Source organism: Dipodomys spectabilis, unplaced genomic scaffold (assembly GCF_019054845.1).
Source record: "Dipodomys spectabilis isolate Male_0828 unplaced genomic scaffold, ASM1905484v1 ptg000108l, whole genome shotgun sequence".
Lineage (NCBI taxonomy): Eukaryota > Metazoa > Chordata > Mammalia > Rodentia > Heteromyidae > Dipodomys > Dipodomys spectabilis.
In genome coordinates this window covers 5909061-5928240 of record NW_024870785.1, presented here as the reverse complement: position 1 = coordinate 5928240, position 19180 = coordinate 5909061, and the positions used below count along the sequence as shown (strand labels likewise).

The 19180-nt window shown below is 46.1% G+C and overlaps 1 protein-coding gene across 1 annotated transcript; it reads left to right on the top strand.

The window, feature by feature from the left end:
• Nucleotides 1-515: 515 nt before the first annotated feature.
• Nucleotides 516-19004, top strand: Tgm7 (transglutaminase 7). Its single transcript, XM_042687824.1, has 13 exons — nt 516-525; nt 6582-6764; nt 7851-8102; nt 8734-8852; nt 10686-10814; nt 10892-11069; nt 13524-13662; nt 15023-15126; nt 15497-15739; nt 17404-17730; nt 18112-18272; nt 18550-18683; nt 18845-19004. The coding sequence occupies exons 1-13, from the start codon at nt 516-518 to the stop codon at nt 19002-19004; spliced, it is 2139 nt and encodes a 712-aa protein (XP_042543758.1).
• The last annotated feature ends 176 nt before the right edge of the window (nt 19005-19180 follow it).

Below are 19180 nucleotides of genomic sequence, written 5' to 3'. Positions count from 1 at the left end.
GCCTTGTTTTTCTTCAAGATGCAAAGCTCTCTGGGCAGTAACGAGCTGTACAAAGCCTCATCTGTAACCATTTGTCCATTACCTTCCTCAGGGATGCTGTCTTTTGGCCTTCCCATCCCAGTGCTGACACTCTTGGTCCATGCTAGACTGATCTGGTTAAGAATGAAGGCGCTACTAACCCTTGAAGGGACGGAGGTGCAAAAGGGCAGACACAAGCCTAGCTTTCCTTCCAAATAACTTGAGTCTCCCCAGCTTACAAGGGAGATCACAGAAACAAATCCCCTCCACAAGTGTAAAGGCTTAAAGCAGAAGCTCCTTTCCTTAAGCTAAAATGTACCCTTAACAACGGGAAATTTCAGAGTAGGATTGGGAGGAGAAGGAAATGATAGCTCCACCCAATTCCAGGATGGAAGGAAAGTTTCTAGTAGGACGGCTCTAAACACTCAGAGAGGCTATTAGTAATGGAATTCTGATGCTGACTAGCTCAGGGCTCGGCCTTCGGGAGAAGGAGGGAGATGGATCCTGGTGAGTACTGGTAACCTCTGTAACTTTTCTGAAGTGTTGAATCAAGAGACGGGAAGAAGCTTGGGGCAGGCTGGGGACACAGGAAAGGGGCAGCAGAGGTGATACTGATATGACAGTTCATGGTTTATTGTGTAATCCAGCTCCTGCCTCCTGATTCTCCACCTTCATTTGGACCTTGGGGCATAGAACATACAGATGTTCGTTTTCTTTCCTGAAGCTGAAATTTGGGGCAATAATGGCCTTGGGAAATCTGAGGAGGTCCCTAAAGACTTTAGATAGACACTCTCAATTTCCTATTGGAAAGCACAATGAAACCATTTGCTTCCAGATAGTGCTGCCTTATATAAAGTTGTTTTATACAAATAAGATTATATATTACACATGTATTACGTGGTATATAAGACATTATATAAGATATATATTATATTACGCATTACTTAAAATTTTGATTTTGAAAAAACTTAGTGATATCAGTATGTACTAGTTTATCAAAAATTGGAAATAAAGGGCTGGGAAGGTGGCTCAGTGGTAGAGCACTTGCCTTGCATGCCTGAGGCCCTGGGTTCAATTCCTCAGCACCACATAAGCAAAAAGAAAAAAAAGCCGGAAGTGGCACTATGGCTCAAGTGGTAGAGCACCAGCCTTGAGCTGAAGAGCTGAGGGACAGCGCCCAGGCCCAGAGTTCAGGCCCACAACCGGATCCCTCCCCCCCGCCAAAAAAGAAAATTGGCTGTCTCCTTTGATAGAATTTTGCACATGTGTGAAAATATTTTCATGTGGAAAATTTCTGAGTAACTGTTGGATCAAAGGTTGCCTCCACTTTACTTTTTTTTTTTTTTTGGTCAGCCGTGGGGCTGGAACTCTGGGCCTGAGCACTGTCCCTCAGCTCTTCAGCTTAAGGCGAGTATTCTACCACTTGAGCTACAGTGTCACTTCTGGTTTTCTGGTGTTTTATTGAAGATAAGAGTCTCACAGACTTTCCTGCCGAGGCTGGCTTTGAACCTCGATCCTCAGATCTTAGCCTCCTGAGTAGCTGGGATTACAGGCGTGAGCCACTAGTACCTGGTTCCACTTTATATTTTGATGGATAGCAACTTATTTCTTAAAAGTCTGTGAATCAGACTATCAGGATATGACAGTCCATTTCCAAATACCCTCAAACAACATAGGTTGTTGTTATCTTCCTGATATCTCATTGGGTAGTTATAGGTAGGGGCAGGAGGATACTGTGCACTTAAAGCCTGGAGCTTAGTAGCCTAATATGGATATAGAAGCATTGCTGCAGCGACTGAGGTATTTCTGTTTTCTGAAATGCTTGGAAAGGATTTCAGGAAGGAGATGGATGCAAAGTTTGGCTGGAAGAACTGGTACGAAGGAGACTTAGATATTAAGGAAGGGGCAGGAGCCACCCATCTAGCTGTGGTCACGCTCTATTTGGAGGCCACGATATGAAGATACACAATGGGGGACATGTTGGAACCATAGTCTGGAAGGCTTTGATTCCTCAGGTTAAGGATTTGGGTTTGAAATTTTGTTTTAAGACGTTTTTATTCTTGCATAGTTGAAAGAAGTATAGAACAGGACAGTGAACTTAGCACACACACACACACACACACACACACACACACACATATATAGATATGCATGCCTATATATGAATATATATTTATAAATTTTTAAGAGGGAAGAAGCAAAAGCGTGAAATATTTGTTAAAGTCCTCACATTGACACTAATACTGAGAAGCGGACAAAGAAAAGTAGATTAACTAGAAAAGAAGGGACTGAGCCCACCTGGCATTTGGTGGCAGGGATCACTTCTCTGCCGGCTGGGCTGCATGTAACTTACCCTTTGCTGTCTTCATCGGGAGGGATCCAGGCCTTGGCAGTGGACCCCTTTACCTGGCCTGGGTCTTCATACTCGCTGGCATCTCTGCAAGTCAAGACATTCCAATGCAGAGCCATCAGCCTGCTGCATGGAGTAGGGTGGTCCCTCCTTTCCTCTTACCCACACCTGTATTTAAGTCCTCATTAGTCTTTGCCTTAGATGGTTGCAACAGAACTCTCTCAGCTCTCCCCACGTTTGTTCTTTTTTCCCCTCCGGTCTAGGCTAAACAACCACAGCCAAATGAATCCTCAAGTGTGGCTTCTATGTTGCCTCACCTGCTCAGAAACCTGTCTTTAATCAAAGTAACACTTTCTCCTAACTACAAAAGGAAGGCATGTCTAAACACTGAAAAACTTCAAGACACCTGTCCCACAACTCCACTGCCTAAAGAGAATCTGCAACATGCTGGGTTTCAGTCACTTTTACTTTTTGCTTTTTAATATCTAGGGAGCCGATTTCCCTCTAGGATCTAGAGAGTGTTTCTCCTCTATAGTCTTTGTTTTGTTGTTGTTCTTCCTCTTGGTGTCCTCTTTGCTGATAACATCAGATGAAAGGAATAAGGTTTAATATCCAACTGTGATTGAAGGATATTTAAGTCACACCGAAAATCCTTATGCTTATATTTTTGTCTACCACTGATCATCTTTTTTTTTTTTTAAATTTTTTTTTGGGTCCGGTTGTGGGGCCTAAACTCTGAACCTGGGCACTGTCCCTCAGCTCTTCAGCTCAAGGCTAGCGCTCTACCACTTGAGCCACAACGCCACTTCGGCTTTTTTCTTTTTGCTTATGTGGTGCTGAGGAATCAAACCCAGGGCCTCAGGCATGCAAGACAAGCGCTCTACCACTGAGCCACCTTCCCAGCCCTGATCATCTTATTTTTAAAAGAATCCTAGAAGAGGAATTTACGGGTCAACATTTGGATCGCTCCTTGGCCTTGATGTACACATACATCTATCTACTCAGCAAAGATCCTGGGAGAGGCTCCAGGGAAGGCAGGGACCTGTGGACGTTAGGAGGGCAGTCTCTGGAGCCAGCCTGGCTGGCTTGAGTCCTAGCTCTGCCCAGTACCCTCTGCATGTGGGGAGCGGTATTAATACTCTATCATAAGCCAAGCACTGATGACTCATACTTGGGAGACAGAGGTCAAGAGGCTAGTCTGGGCAAAAAAAACAAGTCTGCTACACCATCTCCAAGAAAGAAGTTGGACACGGTATGTATGCCTGTCGTGCCAGCTACAATGGAAGCATAAAACATAGGCAGATTGCATTCCAGGCTCAAAGTAATCAGTACCCAAAACAGGACTGAGGTATGGTGGCTCAGCAGTAGAATACATTCTCACCAAACGCGAGGGCATGAGTTAACACTCCAGCACTGAAGGACACATGCATGCACGCACACACATACACAACAGAGAGAGTTATGAGAATATAAACCATTTCAGATATTTATTGTTGTTTTTTTGTTTATGTGGTGCTGAGGAATCGAACCCAGGGCCTCAGGCATGCAAGGCAAGCACTCTACCACTGAGCCACCTTCCCAGCCCCCCATTTCAGATATTTAAAAAATGCTCTTGCGGGGCTGGGAAGGTGGCTCAGTGGTAGAGTGCTTGCCTTGCATGCCTGAGGCCCTGGGTTCGATTCCTCAGCACCACATAAGCAAAAAGAAAAAAGCCAGAAGTGGCACTGTGGCTCCAGTGGTAGAGCACTAGCCTTGAGCTGAAGAGCTGAGGGATAACGCCCAGGCCCAGAGTTCAGGCCCCATGACCGGACCCAAAAAAACAAACAAACAAACAAAAAAATGCTCTTGCAACTGACCATAAACATAATCCATACTTTTCTGAAATTAGGTATTATGCTTTGTTCTAGCATGGGGGAAATCTGGGTTCAGGAAGATGACAGAAGGCTAGCTCTAGATGTTATTCGGATGGCTGCCTCCAAGACCAGACCCAAATAGGCACATGGAGCCATGCATAAGTGCAGAATTGTCTCAGGCTTTAGTTTCTCAAAAGATAGGCATTTCATTTCTCAGAATTCCTTACAGGTAAATGGCTGTCTTAATGTCTTTTTTTTTTGTAAGGCTGATAATACATTGGGATATAACTTGATCCTTTTATTACTTGTGTCTTTGTATTAGTCAGACAAGTGCCAGGAGTCTTGTATCTGGAGCTTACCTTTTCTCCTACTTATGTCATTAACTTCAGTGGGACCAGAGCCAAGTCAGGTCTTGTGGGTGCTGACGTGTTTTATCTGTTGTTGTTTTTTTAATTGATTCTGCTGAATTTCCTGCATTGTTGAATCTCTTCTTGATTCTCTTGGCTCTTCTTTCTGGTTTCCTTGGGAGCCTTTCCTTTTATTCTCATGTCTCCTTGACACAAAAAGCCCTTTAGTGAGCCAAATGCATAATTATATTAAGTGGGATGAAAAAAAAAAAACCATCTAAGTGTCCAATGGAGAACGAATTGCATCATGACCTGCAACTTTGGGCACAGAAAGAAAGACATCTTCCCTCTTCTTCCTCCTTTGCTTCCCAAACTGGGAAGAATCCTGGGTAAAAGGATACACTGCGCTGGTTGCACTTAGGAGCTATGCTGGTAGGGACTATGCTGTTTCTAGCATCCAGGAAAGTTGTCCCATCCCTGCTAGGGCTCCTAGACATTTCTCACTACCCCTTTGTGCTACATGAGCTCTCAGGGTGGGTGGACCTCTAGGAGGTATTATCTTTGTAAGAAGATTGATCCTATCCTTTCCTTTCTTTTCCTTTCCTTTCCTTTCTTTTTTTTTTTTTTTTTTTGCCATACTAGGGCTTGAACTCAGATCTTCATGCTCTTGCTTAACTTCCTTGTGCACAGTGGGCATTCTACCACTTGAGTCATACCTTCAGCCTGGCCTTGTGCTGGTTAATTGGGGACGAGGTCTCACAGACTTTTCTTCCCACACGAGCTCTGACCCATGATCCTCCAGGTCTCAAGAGCTACCAGCGCCTAACTCTTACTAAATCTTGAAGATTAAAGGTTGACATTGAAGGAGAAATTTCACACAGTCACAGTATACACCAAGCTTGAAAAGCCGTCCTGCATCCAGGACCTGGTGGCTCAACCCTGTAATCCTAGCTACACAGATAGATTCAAAATACTCAGTAATGTTCAATACATTTAACAAAAACAATTGAAATCAAATGCAAATATAGGAGCACAATCCCTTAAATCTGTCATTTTAAGTGCACCTTCACCATATAGTCAAAGTTATACAAGAATTTGAAGGATTGAAGTCTTCCATGACATTTCAAATAGTTTCCTGAACCAGGCACTGGTGGGTCATGCCTTTAATCCTAGCTGAGACCTGAGGATCGCAGTTCAAAGCCAACCCAGGCAGGAAAGTCTGTGGAACTCTTATCTCCAATTAACCACCAGAAAACCGAAGTGGCACTGTAGCTCAAAATGACAGAATACTAGCCTTGAGCAAAAATGCTGAAGGGTAGCACCCAAGCCCCTAGTTTAAGCCACATGACAGACAAAAAAAAAAAAGCTTCTTGTCTCAGTTGGGCATGAGCAGAGAGTGAGAGTAATTGAGTATCAGCATTTGGGCAGCTAGACAGCAAATCTATATCTGCAGCAACCACCCCATCTGCTGTCCTCACAGGCTGATGGCCAAATGCTTACAATTTTTTTTCTGGAGTACCAGGATCTGAACTCAGAGCTTTGCCCTTGCTAAGCAGCCCTGGTTACTGCTTGATCCATTCCACCGGTCCCATGCACCAGCTAAAACTTCTTGCCTGTAAACGGTAGCAATACCATGAGTTGTCATGAGTAGTGTGTTCAGTAGTTGTTGCCTTTGACTATTTTAATTCTGGATAAACTCATTTATAAAAAACGTTAATATGCTTATTACTATGCCACAGGATGACAGAGTAGCTTTCAGGAATCTAGTAGCATTTTGCTCTGGTATGGTGTCGCAGGTCCAAGCATGGATGTCACCAGGATCAAGGTACTCTGGGTCTCCTAACCAGGATCTGGTGACTTGCCCCATGAGAGAGAGATTCAGGCAATTAGGAGACAAGAAGGCAGAAGTACTAGTACAGGAGTCTTGCCAAGTCAGAGACAGAAACAACTTAGGAGTTGTGAGTATGCCAGCCAGTCACAGCTTGGCAATGGCCTGTCTTTCCTCTCTTCTAGTGGCAGACTTGGAGCTCCGATCTGTGGACCTGCAGACTCCCAAGAACAACAAGGACCACCACACGCAGGAAATGGGCGTGAAGCATCTCATCCTGCGCAGAGGCCAGGGCTTCTACATAAGGCTAAATTTCAACCGACCCTTCCAGCCTCAGAAGGACCACATCACCTTTGTGGCTGAGACTGGTGAGCTTTTCCTACCCCCAGGGACCTCTATGGGTTCCCCTAAAATAGAAAGTTAGAAAAGTTCCTTTGCAGCCCTTCCCTCCCCTCTTCCACCCTTGCTGGTACTGGAGCTTGAACTCAGGGCCTCGCTTCATTTGCATCTTTAACTGGAGATAAGAGTCTGCAGACTCGGGTGCCCAAGCTGGCTTTGAGGCTTTGAATCAGGGTCCTTTGATCTGTTTCCTTGGCTAGGATGATAATAAGTGTGGTACTTAGCTTTTTTGTTGTTGTTGTTTTTCTCCTTGAGACAGGGTCTTGCTATGTAAACCCAGCCTGACCCTGAATTTGTGATCTTCCTACCTCAGCCTCCTGAGTGCTAGGATTACAAGCCTTCCATGCCCAGCTTCCCTGTTCCTCCTTTCTGAAGCTTTTTTCCCTCTCCTCTCCTGGAATGCCTAGGACCTTCACGCTCTCACGCTGAGTACTCTGTTGGTGCTATTAGGAACGATTTGGCAGCTCAGCAATCTGTACCTGTGACTATGACAGCCAACCTTTTTTATTATTTTTTTATTTATTTTTTGGTTGGTTGTGGGGCTTGAACTCAGGGCCTGGGCACGGTCCCTAAGCTCTCTGGCTAAAGGCTAGCACTCTACCACTTTGAGCCAGAGTGCCACTTGTGGTTTTCTGGTGGTTAATTGGAGTTAAGAGTCTCACAGGCTTTCCTGCCTGAACTGGCTCTGAACCAGAATCCTGAGATCTCAGCCCCCTGAGTAGCTAGGATTACAGGTATGAGCCACCTGTACCCTGTTTATAATGGCCAACCTTTAAGTCCACAGGGACTGTGCTACAACTTCACACACATACCATCCCATTTATCCCCTGTGATAGGCTTTGAGATGGGCACTATTGTGAACCCCATTTATAGATTAAACCAACAAATAAAACACAGCCCCAAGATCATAGGTGGTTTTCCTGAGTAACAATAAAACCCCCAGCCAAAAAGACAAGCAAGATGTGGGGGGAATGTGGGTAAGCTTTAGGCCTTGCAGAAATCATGTGACACATAGATTTTTAAGCCTCCTTCTGGGGTCATTCTCTCCTACCCAGGACCCGAGCCCACGGAACAGCTAGGGACACAAGCCACATTCTCATTCAACCAGACCCAGACCCAGCTTGGCAATGTCTGGAGTACTTCTGACTTCATCATGGACTCCAACTCTCTCCAAGTCTCCATTTTCTCATCGGCCAGTGCAGTTATTGGCCACTACATGCTGAAGCTAGAGATTTCTCAGGGCCAGGGTCATAGTGCAACTTACCCAGTAGGGGCTTTCATCCTGCTTTTTAATCCCTGGAGTCCAGGTAAGGCCTGCTCCTGGGCAGTAATGCTAACTGGATCCATTGAGAATGTTCTGTGAGGTTCTTCTGAGAAAATCCCAGAAGATAAACCACTGCATATCTATGTAATAAGTTGTTGTGTGCTCTCATGACAAATACCATTTTTTTCTTTATGACACAGGGTCTTATTATTTAAGTCCAGGCTGGTCTTAAACTCAATCTTCCTGCCTCAGCCTTCCTGAGTGCTCGGATTATATGCAGGTGCCACAATGCCCAGCTCTAAATCTACAATAAAGAATTTAAAAACAAAGAATTTAAGAAGAATCCAAAAACAAAGAATTCTTTTAAATGGCACGATAAAAATATGCACCATGTGATGTTAAAAAATTAATTTAGCAGATGGCACATAATATTGGTTCTAATTATATTTAACTTACAGTTCATATTTTTTAAAGTATAGATTTCCAACTTCTGGAGAAATTTATGGTAGACTTTGAAGGAGTCAGTCTTAGTATCTGCTGCCATTAATTCACTGGGTATAGTTCTAGTTGCCTAAAATACTGTTATTACTGGTTTTAATTTTATTGCTCTGTTTTTTGTTTTTTTGTTTTTCCGGTTTGGGGATTTACCCCGTCTGCTACTCTTTACCACTCAGAGGACGATGTCTACCTACCAAGTGAAATACTGTTACAGGAGTACATTATGAGTGATTATGGCTTTGTTTACAAGGGCAATAAAAGTGCCATTACCTCCTGGCCCTGGAACTATGGTCAGGTAACACTATCACCTCAAGGTGGGCCTGGGGTGGGATTGTTAAAGCCGGTCCTGGGACAACTGTTAGCTTATGAAAGACAGGGAACAAAGAACACAGCGTGAATTCCTGGGCCCATTTTTCACCCAGTGAGAGAAGCAAGGAAAGGAGATGCTTTTCCTTTTTAGCAATTGATGTTTCATTATGAAAGGCTTAAAATAACCCCAAAGTAGACTGGCCACTAACATGAACCTTCACGTGCTCATTTCTCAGCTTCAATAGTGACTAATTGATTATGTCTTCCTTCATCCATTTCAGGGGATTGCAAATGGTAACTAATGGACCAGATATTACCTACTGCCTTTAAAAAATACGTGTGTAGGGAGGTAAGGATAGTTTGACACAGGGCTGGCCATGAACCAGCCATCCTCCTTCCTTCCTCTGCCTTCCAAGTGCTGGAATTCTGCCTGTTTTCATAAGTCTCACTAAGGGGACTTATGAGAATGGTCCTCACATTTTAAAATATTATTCTTTTGAAAGAAAGTTTCAAAATGAATATCTTGTGTATATGAATATCTAGGTGTATGGTCTATCACTTCTATAATCTCAGGTTCACAAGAGGCATAGGTAGGAAGATCACAATCCAGGCCATCCTAGGCAAAATTTAGGCCCTTACCTGTTTTTGTTTTTTAAAAAAGACTAAAGGCAAAAAAAGACTAGGAGTATTACCCAAGTAGTAAGAGCATCTGCCTAGCAAATGCATGAGTCTGAGTTCAAATCCTATTACCAACCAAAAAAAATGAATAATATTTTGTAACATTAGCGATTATATGAAGTATGAATTTCAGGGTCTATAAATAACATTTTAATGCAAAACAGCCATGCTTATCTATTGAAATATCTATGTCTGCTTTCATGCTCTAACGGCGGAGACAGAGCCTGTGGCCAAGTAAGATCTGCCCTCTACAGGAAAAGGTGGCCAGGCTTGCCCTGCATTCCCCCCTCTCCTCCCCACCACTAGAATTTCTGAAGGTACCATATTGTTTAATCCAATAACACATCCAAAGATGGATAGTAGCTCCAAAAGATGACGAGTCTTTGTGAAAAATTTAACCAAAGTACTTGATTGTAACTGAAAAAAAAAAAAGTGAGTGGTAGGGTTCTACAATAAAGAGCAAATAGTCATTTAATGCACAGAGGGAACTTGGGCCCTGGACAGCTTTTCATTTCTCATCCACCGACCACAGCTAATGTGGTTTCTTTCCTACTAGAGTCAAAGGCCTCAGATAAATATCCCCCAGAGTCTCTTCTTGTCTGCCCTCTCTTTCCAAATATGGTAGGTTTTAAACCTTCCCTTCATCTTTTCAGCCAACAGAGATCGCTCACTCTCTACCACTGATCCACCTTCCCAGCCCCAGATCGCTCACTCTCTAAAAATTCTTTTGCCTTTTCTGTCGGAACTACACAGGTTTTTTGTTTTTTGTTTTTTGTCAGTCATGGGGCCTGAACTCTGAGCCTGGGCGCTGTCCCTGAGCTCTTCAGCTCAAGGCTAGCGCTCTACCACTTGAGCCACAGCGCCAGCTCCAGCTTTTTTTGTTTTTGCTTATGTGATGCTGAGGAATCGAACCCAGGGCCTCATGCATGCAAGGCAAGTACTCTATCACTGAGCCACCTTCCTAGCCCCAGAACTACAATTTTGCATCCCAACAAAAAGAAGTCCATTGAGGTCTCTCCCCGCCACCCCGACCCGGCCACACACATGCACACCATCCCTGAGAGTCAGTTAGGAGAGTTAATGTTTCAGAATTCTATCCACTTTTTGCTCTTCTCTGTTCTCCCTCGGGATGTCTTGGAAGTTTGAAGAGGGCATCCTAGACATCTGCTTTGAGATCCTGAACAAGAGTCTGTATTTCTTAATGAACCCATCCAAGGACTGTTCTCAGCGGAACGACGTGGTGTACGTGTGCAGGGTGGTGAGTGCCATGGTAAGGACCGAAGGTTCTGAGCCCTGGCTGAGGACAGCCTGAGCCCCCCGCCTCACCCACCTGCCTCTCCTCCACAGATCAACAGCAACGACGACAATGGGGTGCTGCAGGGGAACTGGGGAGAAGACTACTCCATGGGTGTCAGCCCGCTGGAGTGGAATGGCAGTGTGGCCATCCTGCGACAGTGGTCAGCTAGTGGCGGGCAACCGGTGAAGTATGGACAGTGCTGGGTCTTTGCCTCTGTGATGTGTACTGGTGAGTGAAGAATCACCCTGATGAGATCATGAAGGTTGCCCTGACCTTCAGCCAGGGGTGGCCAGGGAGCAGGCGCTCAACCTGCACGCTATACAGTCTTGGGGGTGCAATCACTCTGCTAGTTTCCACCCTGGGGGAGAGCTGCTTGTAATCCTAAAGCAGAAGTTGCCTTGTGGACTAGGCTTGAGAAGCATGGGTGTCATCAGTTATTTACAGTTGAGCACCAAGTCGTTGGTCCTGCTATCTGGAAGATGGAGGAGATGGGTGGAGGAAGATGGATGCTGGGATGCTTCCTGTCTCCCCCAAGGCAAGGCCAGAGGACCCTCCCCCGGCCCCTGCCAGGGTGCCCAGACACCTCATGGGGTCAGTCAGTGTCCATCTGACTGACAGGCTAACTCATGACGGGGAGGACAGAGACAGGGGCCAACGCTCTAGGCTTTTCTGAGAGGGGCAACATAGCCTGGCAGTTAGATTCAATGCTACAGAGGAGAGTGAGCCTTGAGTAATTAAATGTAAGTGATCAAATCAAGTGCTCTCACTTGTTTACTTGTGAAATGGGCTGAGACTTACTGTATTGCTCCTAGCATTCCCGGTCCTGCTGTGGGCTGGGAAGTCCATGTGGTGACCAGGTAGGCATTGTACAGGTGACCTTGGGTCTTCAGGGTCAAAAGTTCATGATATTGCTCCTTCCAAGGAACCTCAGCGAACTGAAACAATTCTCTCTTTTTGGTGATCCTGAGGTTTGGAACTCAGGACCTCACATTCGCTAAACAGATGCGCTACCACTTGGAGCCATACTCCTAGTCCTGGTTTTTGCTGGTTATTTTGAAGATAGGGGTCTAGAGAACTTTTCTCTTTTAATTGTATTTTTCTTATCCTCAAGTAGTTGTACAAGTTCAACAAGTCAGTTTATAAGTCAAATGTATCTTGATCGATGTCATCCCTTTCATCATTTAGAACATTTTTCCTGCTGAGCTTGAGCTTTGATCTTCCAGATCCTAGCCTCTTGAATAGCTAGGACTCTAGGCATGAGCCACCAGCAATCAGCAATTGACATTGTTGATAATCCTTTTACTTCCCAAAGCACTGTAGTGCTCCCAGCATATGGGAGTAGATTCCCAGTCTGCCTTGCAAGTGGGGTGGGCTGTCTCTGACTTCCTACACTGATAGAGGCAGGACCTCTGTTCCCAGGGTGCATCAGCTCTTGGCTTGATTCCATCTGTGTCTAGTGAGGGGATGGTGGTGGTGGTAGTGGTGGTGACAGTGGTGGTAGTATGTGTGTTCCTGGCAGAGTTGTAAAGTCTGATTTGTGTGACTACACCTGTGAAATCGTAACTCCACTTTCTAAAAAGCCATTGTAGGCACAAGAGGGCGCTGCTGCCTTTTCAAAATCTGCGTCTACCTCACTGAATCTCCAGTAACATTCATTTTATCTCTAGAATTAGCGATGCCTGCCCTTCCATTCATTCTGTAATTTTCTTCTTCTTCTTTTTCCAAGCTCTGGTTTTCAAGTAGAACTTCAGGACTGAAAGATTATATAGTATAATTCTTCCTTGTGTTACACACAAGGAGGCAAACTCAGAAAAGTTAAGCCACTTATCTCAAGAATTAGAATTTTAGGCTGGGCGCTGGTGGCTCACGCCTGTAATCTTAGCTCTCAGGAGGCTGAGATCTGAGGATCTGAGTTCAAAGCCAGTCTGGGCAGGAAAGTCTGTGAGACTCTTTTTTTTTTTTTTTGGGTCCGGTTGTGGGGCCTGAACTCTGGGCCTGGGCGCTGTCTTTCAGCTCTTCAGCTCAAGGCCAGCACTCTACCACTTGAGCCACAGCACCACTTCTGGCTTTTTCCTTTTTGCTTATGTGGTGCTGAGGAATTGAACCCAGGGCCTCATAGCATGCAAGGCAAGCACTCTACCACTGAGCCACCTTCCCAGCCCTGTGAGACTATTATCTCCAATTAAACACCAGAAAACTGGAAGTGGCGCTGTGGCTCAAGTGGTAGAGCACTAGCCTTGAGCTAAAGAGCTCAGGGACAGAGCCCAGGCCCAGAGAGTTCAAATCCCATGACCAACCATAACAAGAAAAAGAATTAGAATTTTAAAAATTCTAATTAACAAATGTTTTAGGATCTCTCTCTCCCCTTTTCCTCTTCCCCCTCACCCTCTCTTTCACACACGCACACACATTTAACCTGAAAGCTGCTGAGTAGGAAAAGTCCTAAATGATAACTTGGGCGAATTACTGTTTTAAGTGACTGTCAAATGATTTTTGCCTTTTGGTGAATGGATGCCATGGGCCAGACAAATGGACAACAGGATTCCATCTGTGCTCTGAGAATAAAGGAGTTACAGGCATGGATCTAAAAGGATCTTCCACCAATGTGAAAGTTACAAATTATGCATGGAAAATAATTCTGCTTGAAAAAAGCTCACTGATCCTTCTTTTTCTTCTCAACAGTAATGCGATGCTTAGGTGTTCCAACGCGAGTGGTTTCCAATTTCCGCTCTGCACACAGCATGGATGGAAATTTGACCATCGACACCTACTATGATCAAAATGCAGAGATGCTGCCAACTCAGAAACCAGACAAAGTGTGGTAAGAGGGTCAGGGATGAAATGATCTAGTACTTTCTGGCCTTGAAGCATCACTGCTCTGTCTATGGCCGTTGATGTTCTGAGAATAAATCCCATCTCAGAAGCTGCTCTGGCTCATTAGATCCCCAACGAAGCTTATTTCAGAGTGCAAAAGATACGAGCAAAATTTCTAGAACTTCAACCAAATGCACAGTTGTGTGTCCTGTTCACTGACCCAAAAGTCTTTACTCACCTCATTTTTCTCTGAGTCTGTACTGTTGTTTTTCCTCCAGGAAACTCACTGCCTGGAATTGCTGTGTCTGGATTTCCTCTGTCAGCCTTTCTTTCTCTCTCACTCTCTCTGCTTCTTCTTCTCCCTGTGAGACAGTATGTTCTTTTATTTATGCACCTCAAATCTCTTTCCCTCAGACTTTTCTCCTTTGCTTTACCCCAACTCTGGTTTGTTGTGTTTTCCTTTTCCAGCAAGTTATCAGCTAAGACTCCATGACTTGCATGAAAACTAGCTGCTGGAGCTGGAGTCTCCTTCCTCTTAGGAGCTTCAGTTCTCTTATCTATAAAATAAAGATGGAGTCTGTTTCAATAGGCAAGCAGGTTCTTTAACCTGGAATGTACAGATATACTCCGGGGAGAGGGGGATTGAATCACTTCTGACTCAAGCAGCAATGGTATATATGAAAAAGATTTATGTCTTATACAATATTCCATCTATGAATGTACTACCTGGATCTAATCATGAGGAAATATCAGGCAAGTCCAGAACAGGTGCCATAAAATAAAATAAGATGGAGACAGTAAAGTAGGCACAAGTCTTAAAGCCATATTAAGTGCTAAGGCCTGTTAATGGTACAGGGTAGTGGGAGACAAGATTCTTAAGAAACTAGGCCAGCTGGGTGCTGGTGGCTCACGCCTGTAATCCTAGCTACTCAGGAGGCTGAGATCTGAGGACCGTGGTTCAAAGCCGGCCTGGGCAAGAAAGTCCATGAGGCTCTTATCTCCAATAAAAAACCACTAGAAAACCAGAAGTGGCGCTGTGGCTGAAGCGGTAGAGCACCTGCCTTGAGCTGAAGAACACAGGGACAGCGCCCAGGCCCAGAGTTCAAGCCCCACAACTGATTAAAAAAAAAAAAGAGAGAAAGAAAAGAAACTGGGTCAGTGGCTCACACCTGTAATTCTAGCTACTCAGGAGGCTGAGATCTGAAGATCATGGTTCAAGGCCAGCCAGGGCAGATAAATCCTAGAGACTCTTATCCATATTAACCAGCAAAAAGTTGGTAGCAGAGTGCAAGTGCACACACACACACACACACACACACACACACACACACACAAACTGTGTCCTGTTTCCTTCCTCCCTTCCACAGGAACTTCCATGTCTGGAACGAGTGCTGGATGATCCGGAAAGACCTCCCACCGGGCTACAATGGGTGGCAGGTTCTGGACCCTACTCCCCAGCAAACCAGCAGTGGTATGTGAGGACTGTGGTGGTAGGGGACAGGCTCCCTGGGAGGCCTATGAAGGCGACCGGACCTGTGAGAGGGAGCCAAAGAGCAGCAGTATTTTCTCCTTCCCCAGAGTTGTGGTTGTAACCGAGTTGTAGTTTCCGATCTGGGCCTCTCGGTTCTGTCCTCCTTACCTGTAAAGTGTTGGCGACGGGGGCCACATAGAGTTACAGAGAGGGTCAGATGAATTAATGGAAACAAAAGAGCTTGGTCTTGGAGGTGGGTACCCCAACAGTGAGGGTCACTAGTGCCACTGTTCATCCTTGTTCTCCGCCTCCCACAACTATGACTAGCCACCCTGCCCCACACCCCATATAACTCCTGTTGCCTTCACAGGCATGTTCTGCTGTGGCCCTGCCTCTGTGAAGGCTGTCCGGGAAGGGGATGTCCACTTGGACTATGACACCTCTTTAGTGTTTGCTGAGGTGAATGCTGATGAAGTCATTTGGCTTCTTGAGAAGGGCCAGGCCCAAGAAATCCTTGCCCACGACACCAGTTCCATTGGGAAGGAGATCAGCACCAAAATGGTAGCATCAGACCGCCGCCAGGACATCACCAACTCCTACAAGTATCCAGAAGGTACTGGGATTTGGGGAAGGGTGGGTGTGGCTGCTGGGTGGCTCTGCGTTAAAACCATCACCAGCCAATCACTTCCTCCTCCTGAAGATCTCTTAAGGGCTTTCCTGGATGCTGCCCGTGTGGGTGTAGGGGCAGTTTGACACATTTAGGAATATGTATCTGGTGAAATTGGAATTCCAATAAATTCAGTTAAACAAATGTGACATATTAAAAAGAATTCACTGCCGGGCACCGGTGGCTCACACCTGTAATCCTAGCTACTCAGGAGGCTGAGGTCTAAGGATCACAGTTCAAAGCCAGTCCAGGCAGGAAAGTCTGTGAGACTCTTATCTCCAATAAACCACCAGAAAACTGGAAGTGGCGCTGTGGCTCAAGTGGTAGAGTGCTAGCCTTGAGCTGAAGAGCTGAGAGAGAGTGTCCAGGTCCAGAGTTCAAGCCCCACATACCAAAAAGAAAGAATTCACTCTCAGAAACTCAAGTTCAAACAGACATGATTTTCAATGTATGTTTCATGCAGCATTAAATAAGTTGCATCCAATATAACATACCCCAAGTTACTTTTTCTCTGAAGTTCAATTTTCATTGGAGGTCCTGTATATGTGTGTGTATATTTCTTTTTTTTGGTGGTCCTGGGGGTTGAACTAGGTAAGTGCTCTACAACTTGAGCCTCATTGCCAGCCTTACTGCTTTAGTTATTTTTCCGATAGGGTTTCAAATATTTTGCCTGGGTCAGGCTTTAACTATGATTTCTCTACATCTGCCTCTGATGTGGCTGGGATGACAGACACACACTTACCATGCCAATTGTTCTTTGAGTTAGGGTCTCACTAACTTTTTGCTCAGGCTGGCCTGAAAACATGAACCCTTCGATCACTTTCCTCCTAAGTAGCTCAGAATCTGGTGAGATCCTGTATGTTATTTGGTAACTCTCTCCCAGGGTAATAGCACTATCTCCCTATGTCCAAAGCAGAGGAGTAACAGGAATGGGAAAGACAGAAACTCAGGAGTGGGAGAGCTCTGGGTCTGTGGGAGAGTGCAAACATCTTCATGGAGAGTCTGAGTGGGGTCAGGCCACCTGAGGGCTAAACAAGGCTCGGCCATGGTCTGGCTGTATAAGCCTTCATGGTCTTACCATCCTCATGCCCCTACTTTCTCCTCTGGGATAACAGTACCCCAAAAGGTTAAGTGAGCTACTACATAGAATACATTGGTTTGTAGGCAAACCAATGCCCTAGGGGAGTCCACAGTTTGGGTAAATTTGGGTTAAGCCTGGATGTTGCGGAGTTCCCGAGATTAAAAGGTTGGAACATGTGTTTTAGGAGAAAGGATGCCAGTCCGGGAGATAAGCCTCTGGCTTTGAGAAGGAGGGTGACCGTGATGAATACTGGTGCTGAGTGCTTACATTTGGCAATTTACCTAACACAACTGTTTTGGGCGTCCTTGTGAAGCAAGCTGATCTCATCCCTGGGTCAAAGATCTGAGTACAGAACTTGAAGCCAGCACTGAGCAGCACTAGTCCCCATGGTCCCGTCCACCATACCGCCTGGCCGGCTTGCCTCCCTGGGCTGCTAATCACATGGTTGGGGGCGGGACTTCTGGATAACAGCTGGGAGTTGTTTCTGGTCCTCATTCTGATGTCTTTCCTGTGTCTCCCACGCTGTCAGGATCTCCTGAGGAACGGTCCGTCTTCATGAAGGCATCCAGAACACTGCTGGGACCCCAAAGGGCCTCTTCATCCCTCCTGGATCTCCTGGGGTCCGGGGAGTTTGAGGATCCGCCCGTACGGCTGCAGCTTCACCTGGCCAGGACGCCAGAGTGGGGCCAGGACGTGCTGTTCATCCTGCATGTCCAGACAGTTCCGGACAGAGCCCACACGCAGGCGCCCATCAGGCTGCGGGTGCACTTCTGCGCGCAGGCCCTGCTGCATGGAGGTGGCGCTCGACCCCCCCTCTGGAGGCAAATGGTGGACTTGAATGTGGATGTTGGGAAGGGTTAGTATGAGGCAGAAACCACATTATACCACACTCACCCCTGGCAGCGACGTGGCTGGTTGTGGGTAGCCATGTGCCCACTGTTGAACCTATGGTATCAGCCCCCCAAGGTAAGAGAGCAGTTGAGCTCTGGGGGACAGTCTATGCAGCATATGCACACGCACACACACACACACACACACACACACACACACACACACACACACATTTTCTCTCTCCACAAACTATGTTTCTCGTGTTCCTTCCGTTTCCTTATTTCCCTCCCTCCTTCTCTTTCCCACTTTCTCTTTCTCTCTCCCTCCTTTTCATTCCCTCTCCATCCCTACCTCCCTCTCCTCTGACACATTTCCTTGACTCAGGATGATTTTTGCCTATTCTTAGAGATCCAGTCACTACTCCTGCTGCCCTACAGCAATTACAGAGAAAAGCTGACAGATGAGAAGCAGATCCGAGTGTCCGGCATCGCCAAGGTTGAAGGGACAGGGCGAAACATCCTGGTTCTAAAGGACTTCTGTCTGCAGCCCCCTCACCTGACTATTGAGGTGAGGTCTCTGAGAGAGCTGGTACTTCAGTTCATGACGGGATAGGGACAGGTTTCGGCTTGGTGCCCATTTCTATGTTTGGTAGCTTCCTGGAGTATTCTGATCTTCTAGAACAGGCCTCAGACATTCTCAGCTCCTGGTCTTCTACCTCAATGGCAGTGCCTTAGCTCTACATAGGGACCCTGGTGGTCACCAGGAGGCAGAGGAGGAAGGTTTCTGAGTGGACTACAGAAGTAAGGGCAGATGCCCCCCCCCCCCCCGTCTTCTCTCCACACAGGTGTCTGAGAAGGCTGTGGTGGGCAAGATCCTGAGAGTCCACATCACTCTCACCAACACCCTCACTGTGGCCCTGGCTAACTGCGTCATGGTACTGGAGGGAAGCGGCCTCCTCAGTGGGCAGATCTCGGAAAAGTAAGTGATGCCACTTGTCTACCTCTTGCTCTGGTGTCTGAGAAGAGGTGTCTCCACTGGTCCACGTCCCCACCCTCCTCAGGAAAGGAGAAGCTTGGTGGTGTTGCCAAGTGGGATGGGGAACCCCCCATTCCCCACCCAAGTTTTTTTTTCACTTTCAGCTTTGGAACACTGAGCCCCGGGCACACCATCAAAGTTCATCTGGAGCTGTACCCCATCAAAGCTGGATCTCGCCAGCTCCAAGTCCTCATCAGCAGCAATGAGGTCAAGGAGATCAAGGGCTACAAGCGTATCTTTGTTGCTGAAGCTACCACTTCCTGACACCTGCCCTAGCTACCGATCTGGTGCCGAATGGACGGTGTTTAGGGGGAATCAAACACTGCCTTGCTTCTTTCTATTCTGGAATGGCTTACCTCTGGTCTACGTATGGTCCCGGGGAGGAAATAAAGCTCTGTTTGAACCACTGTGCATCTTCTGAAAAAAGAATGAAAGTGTCT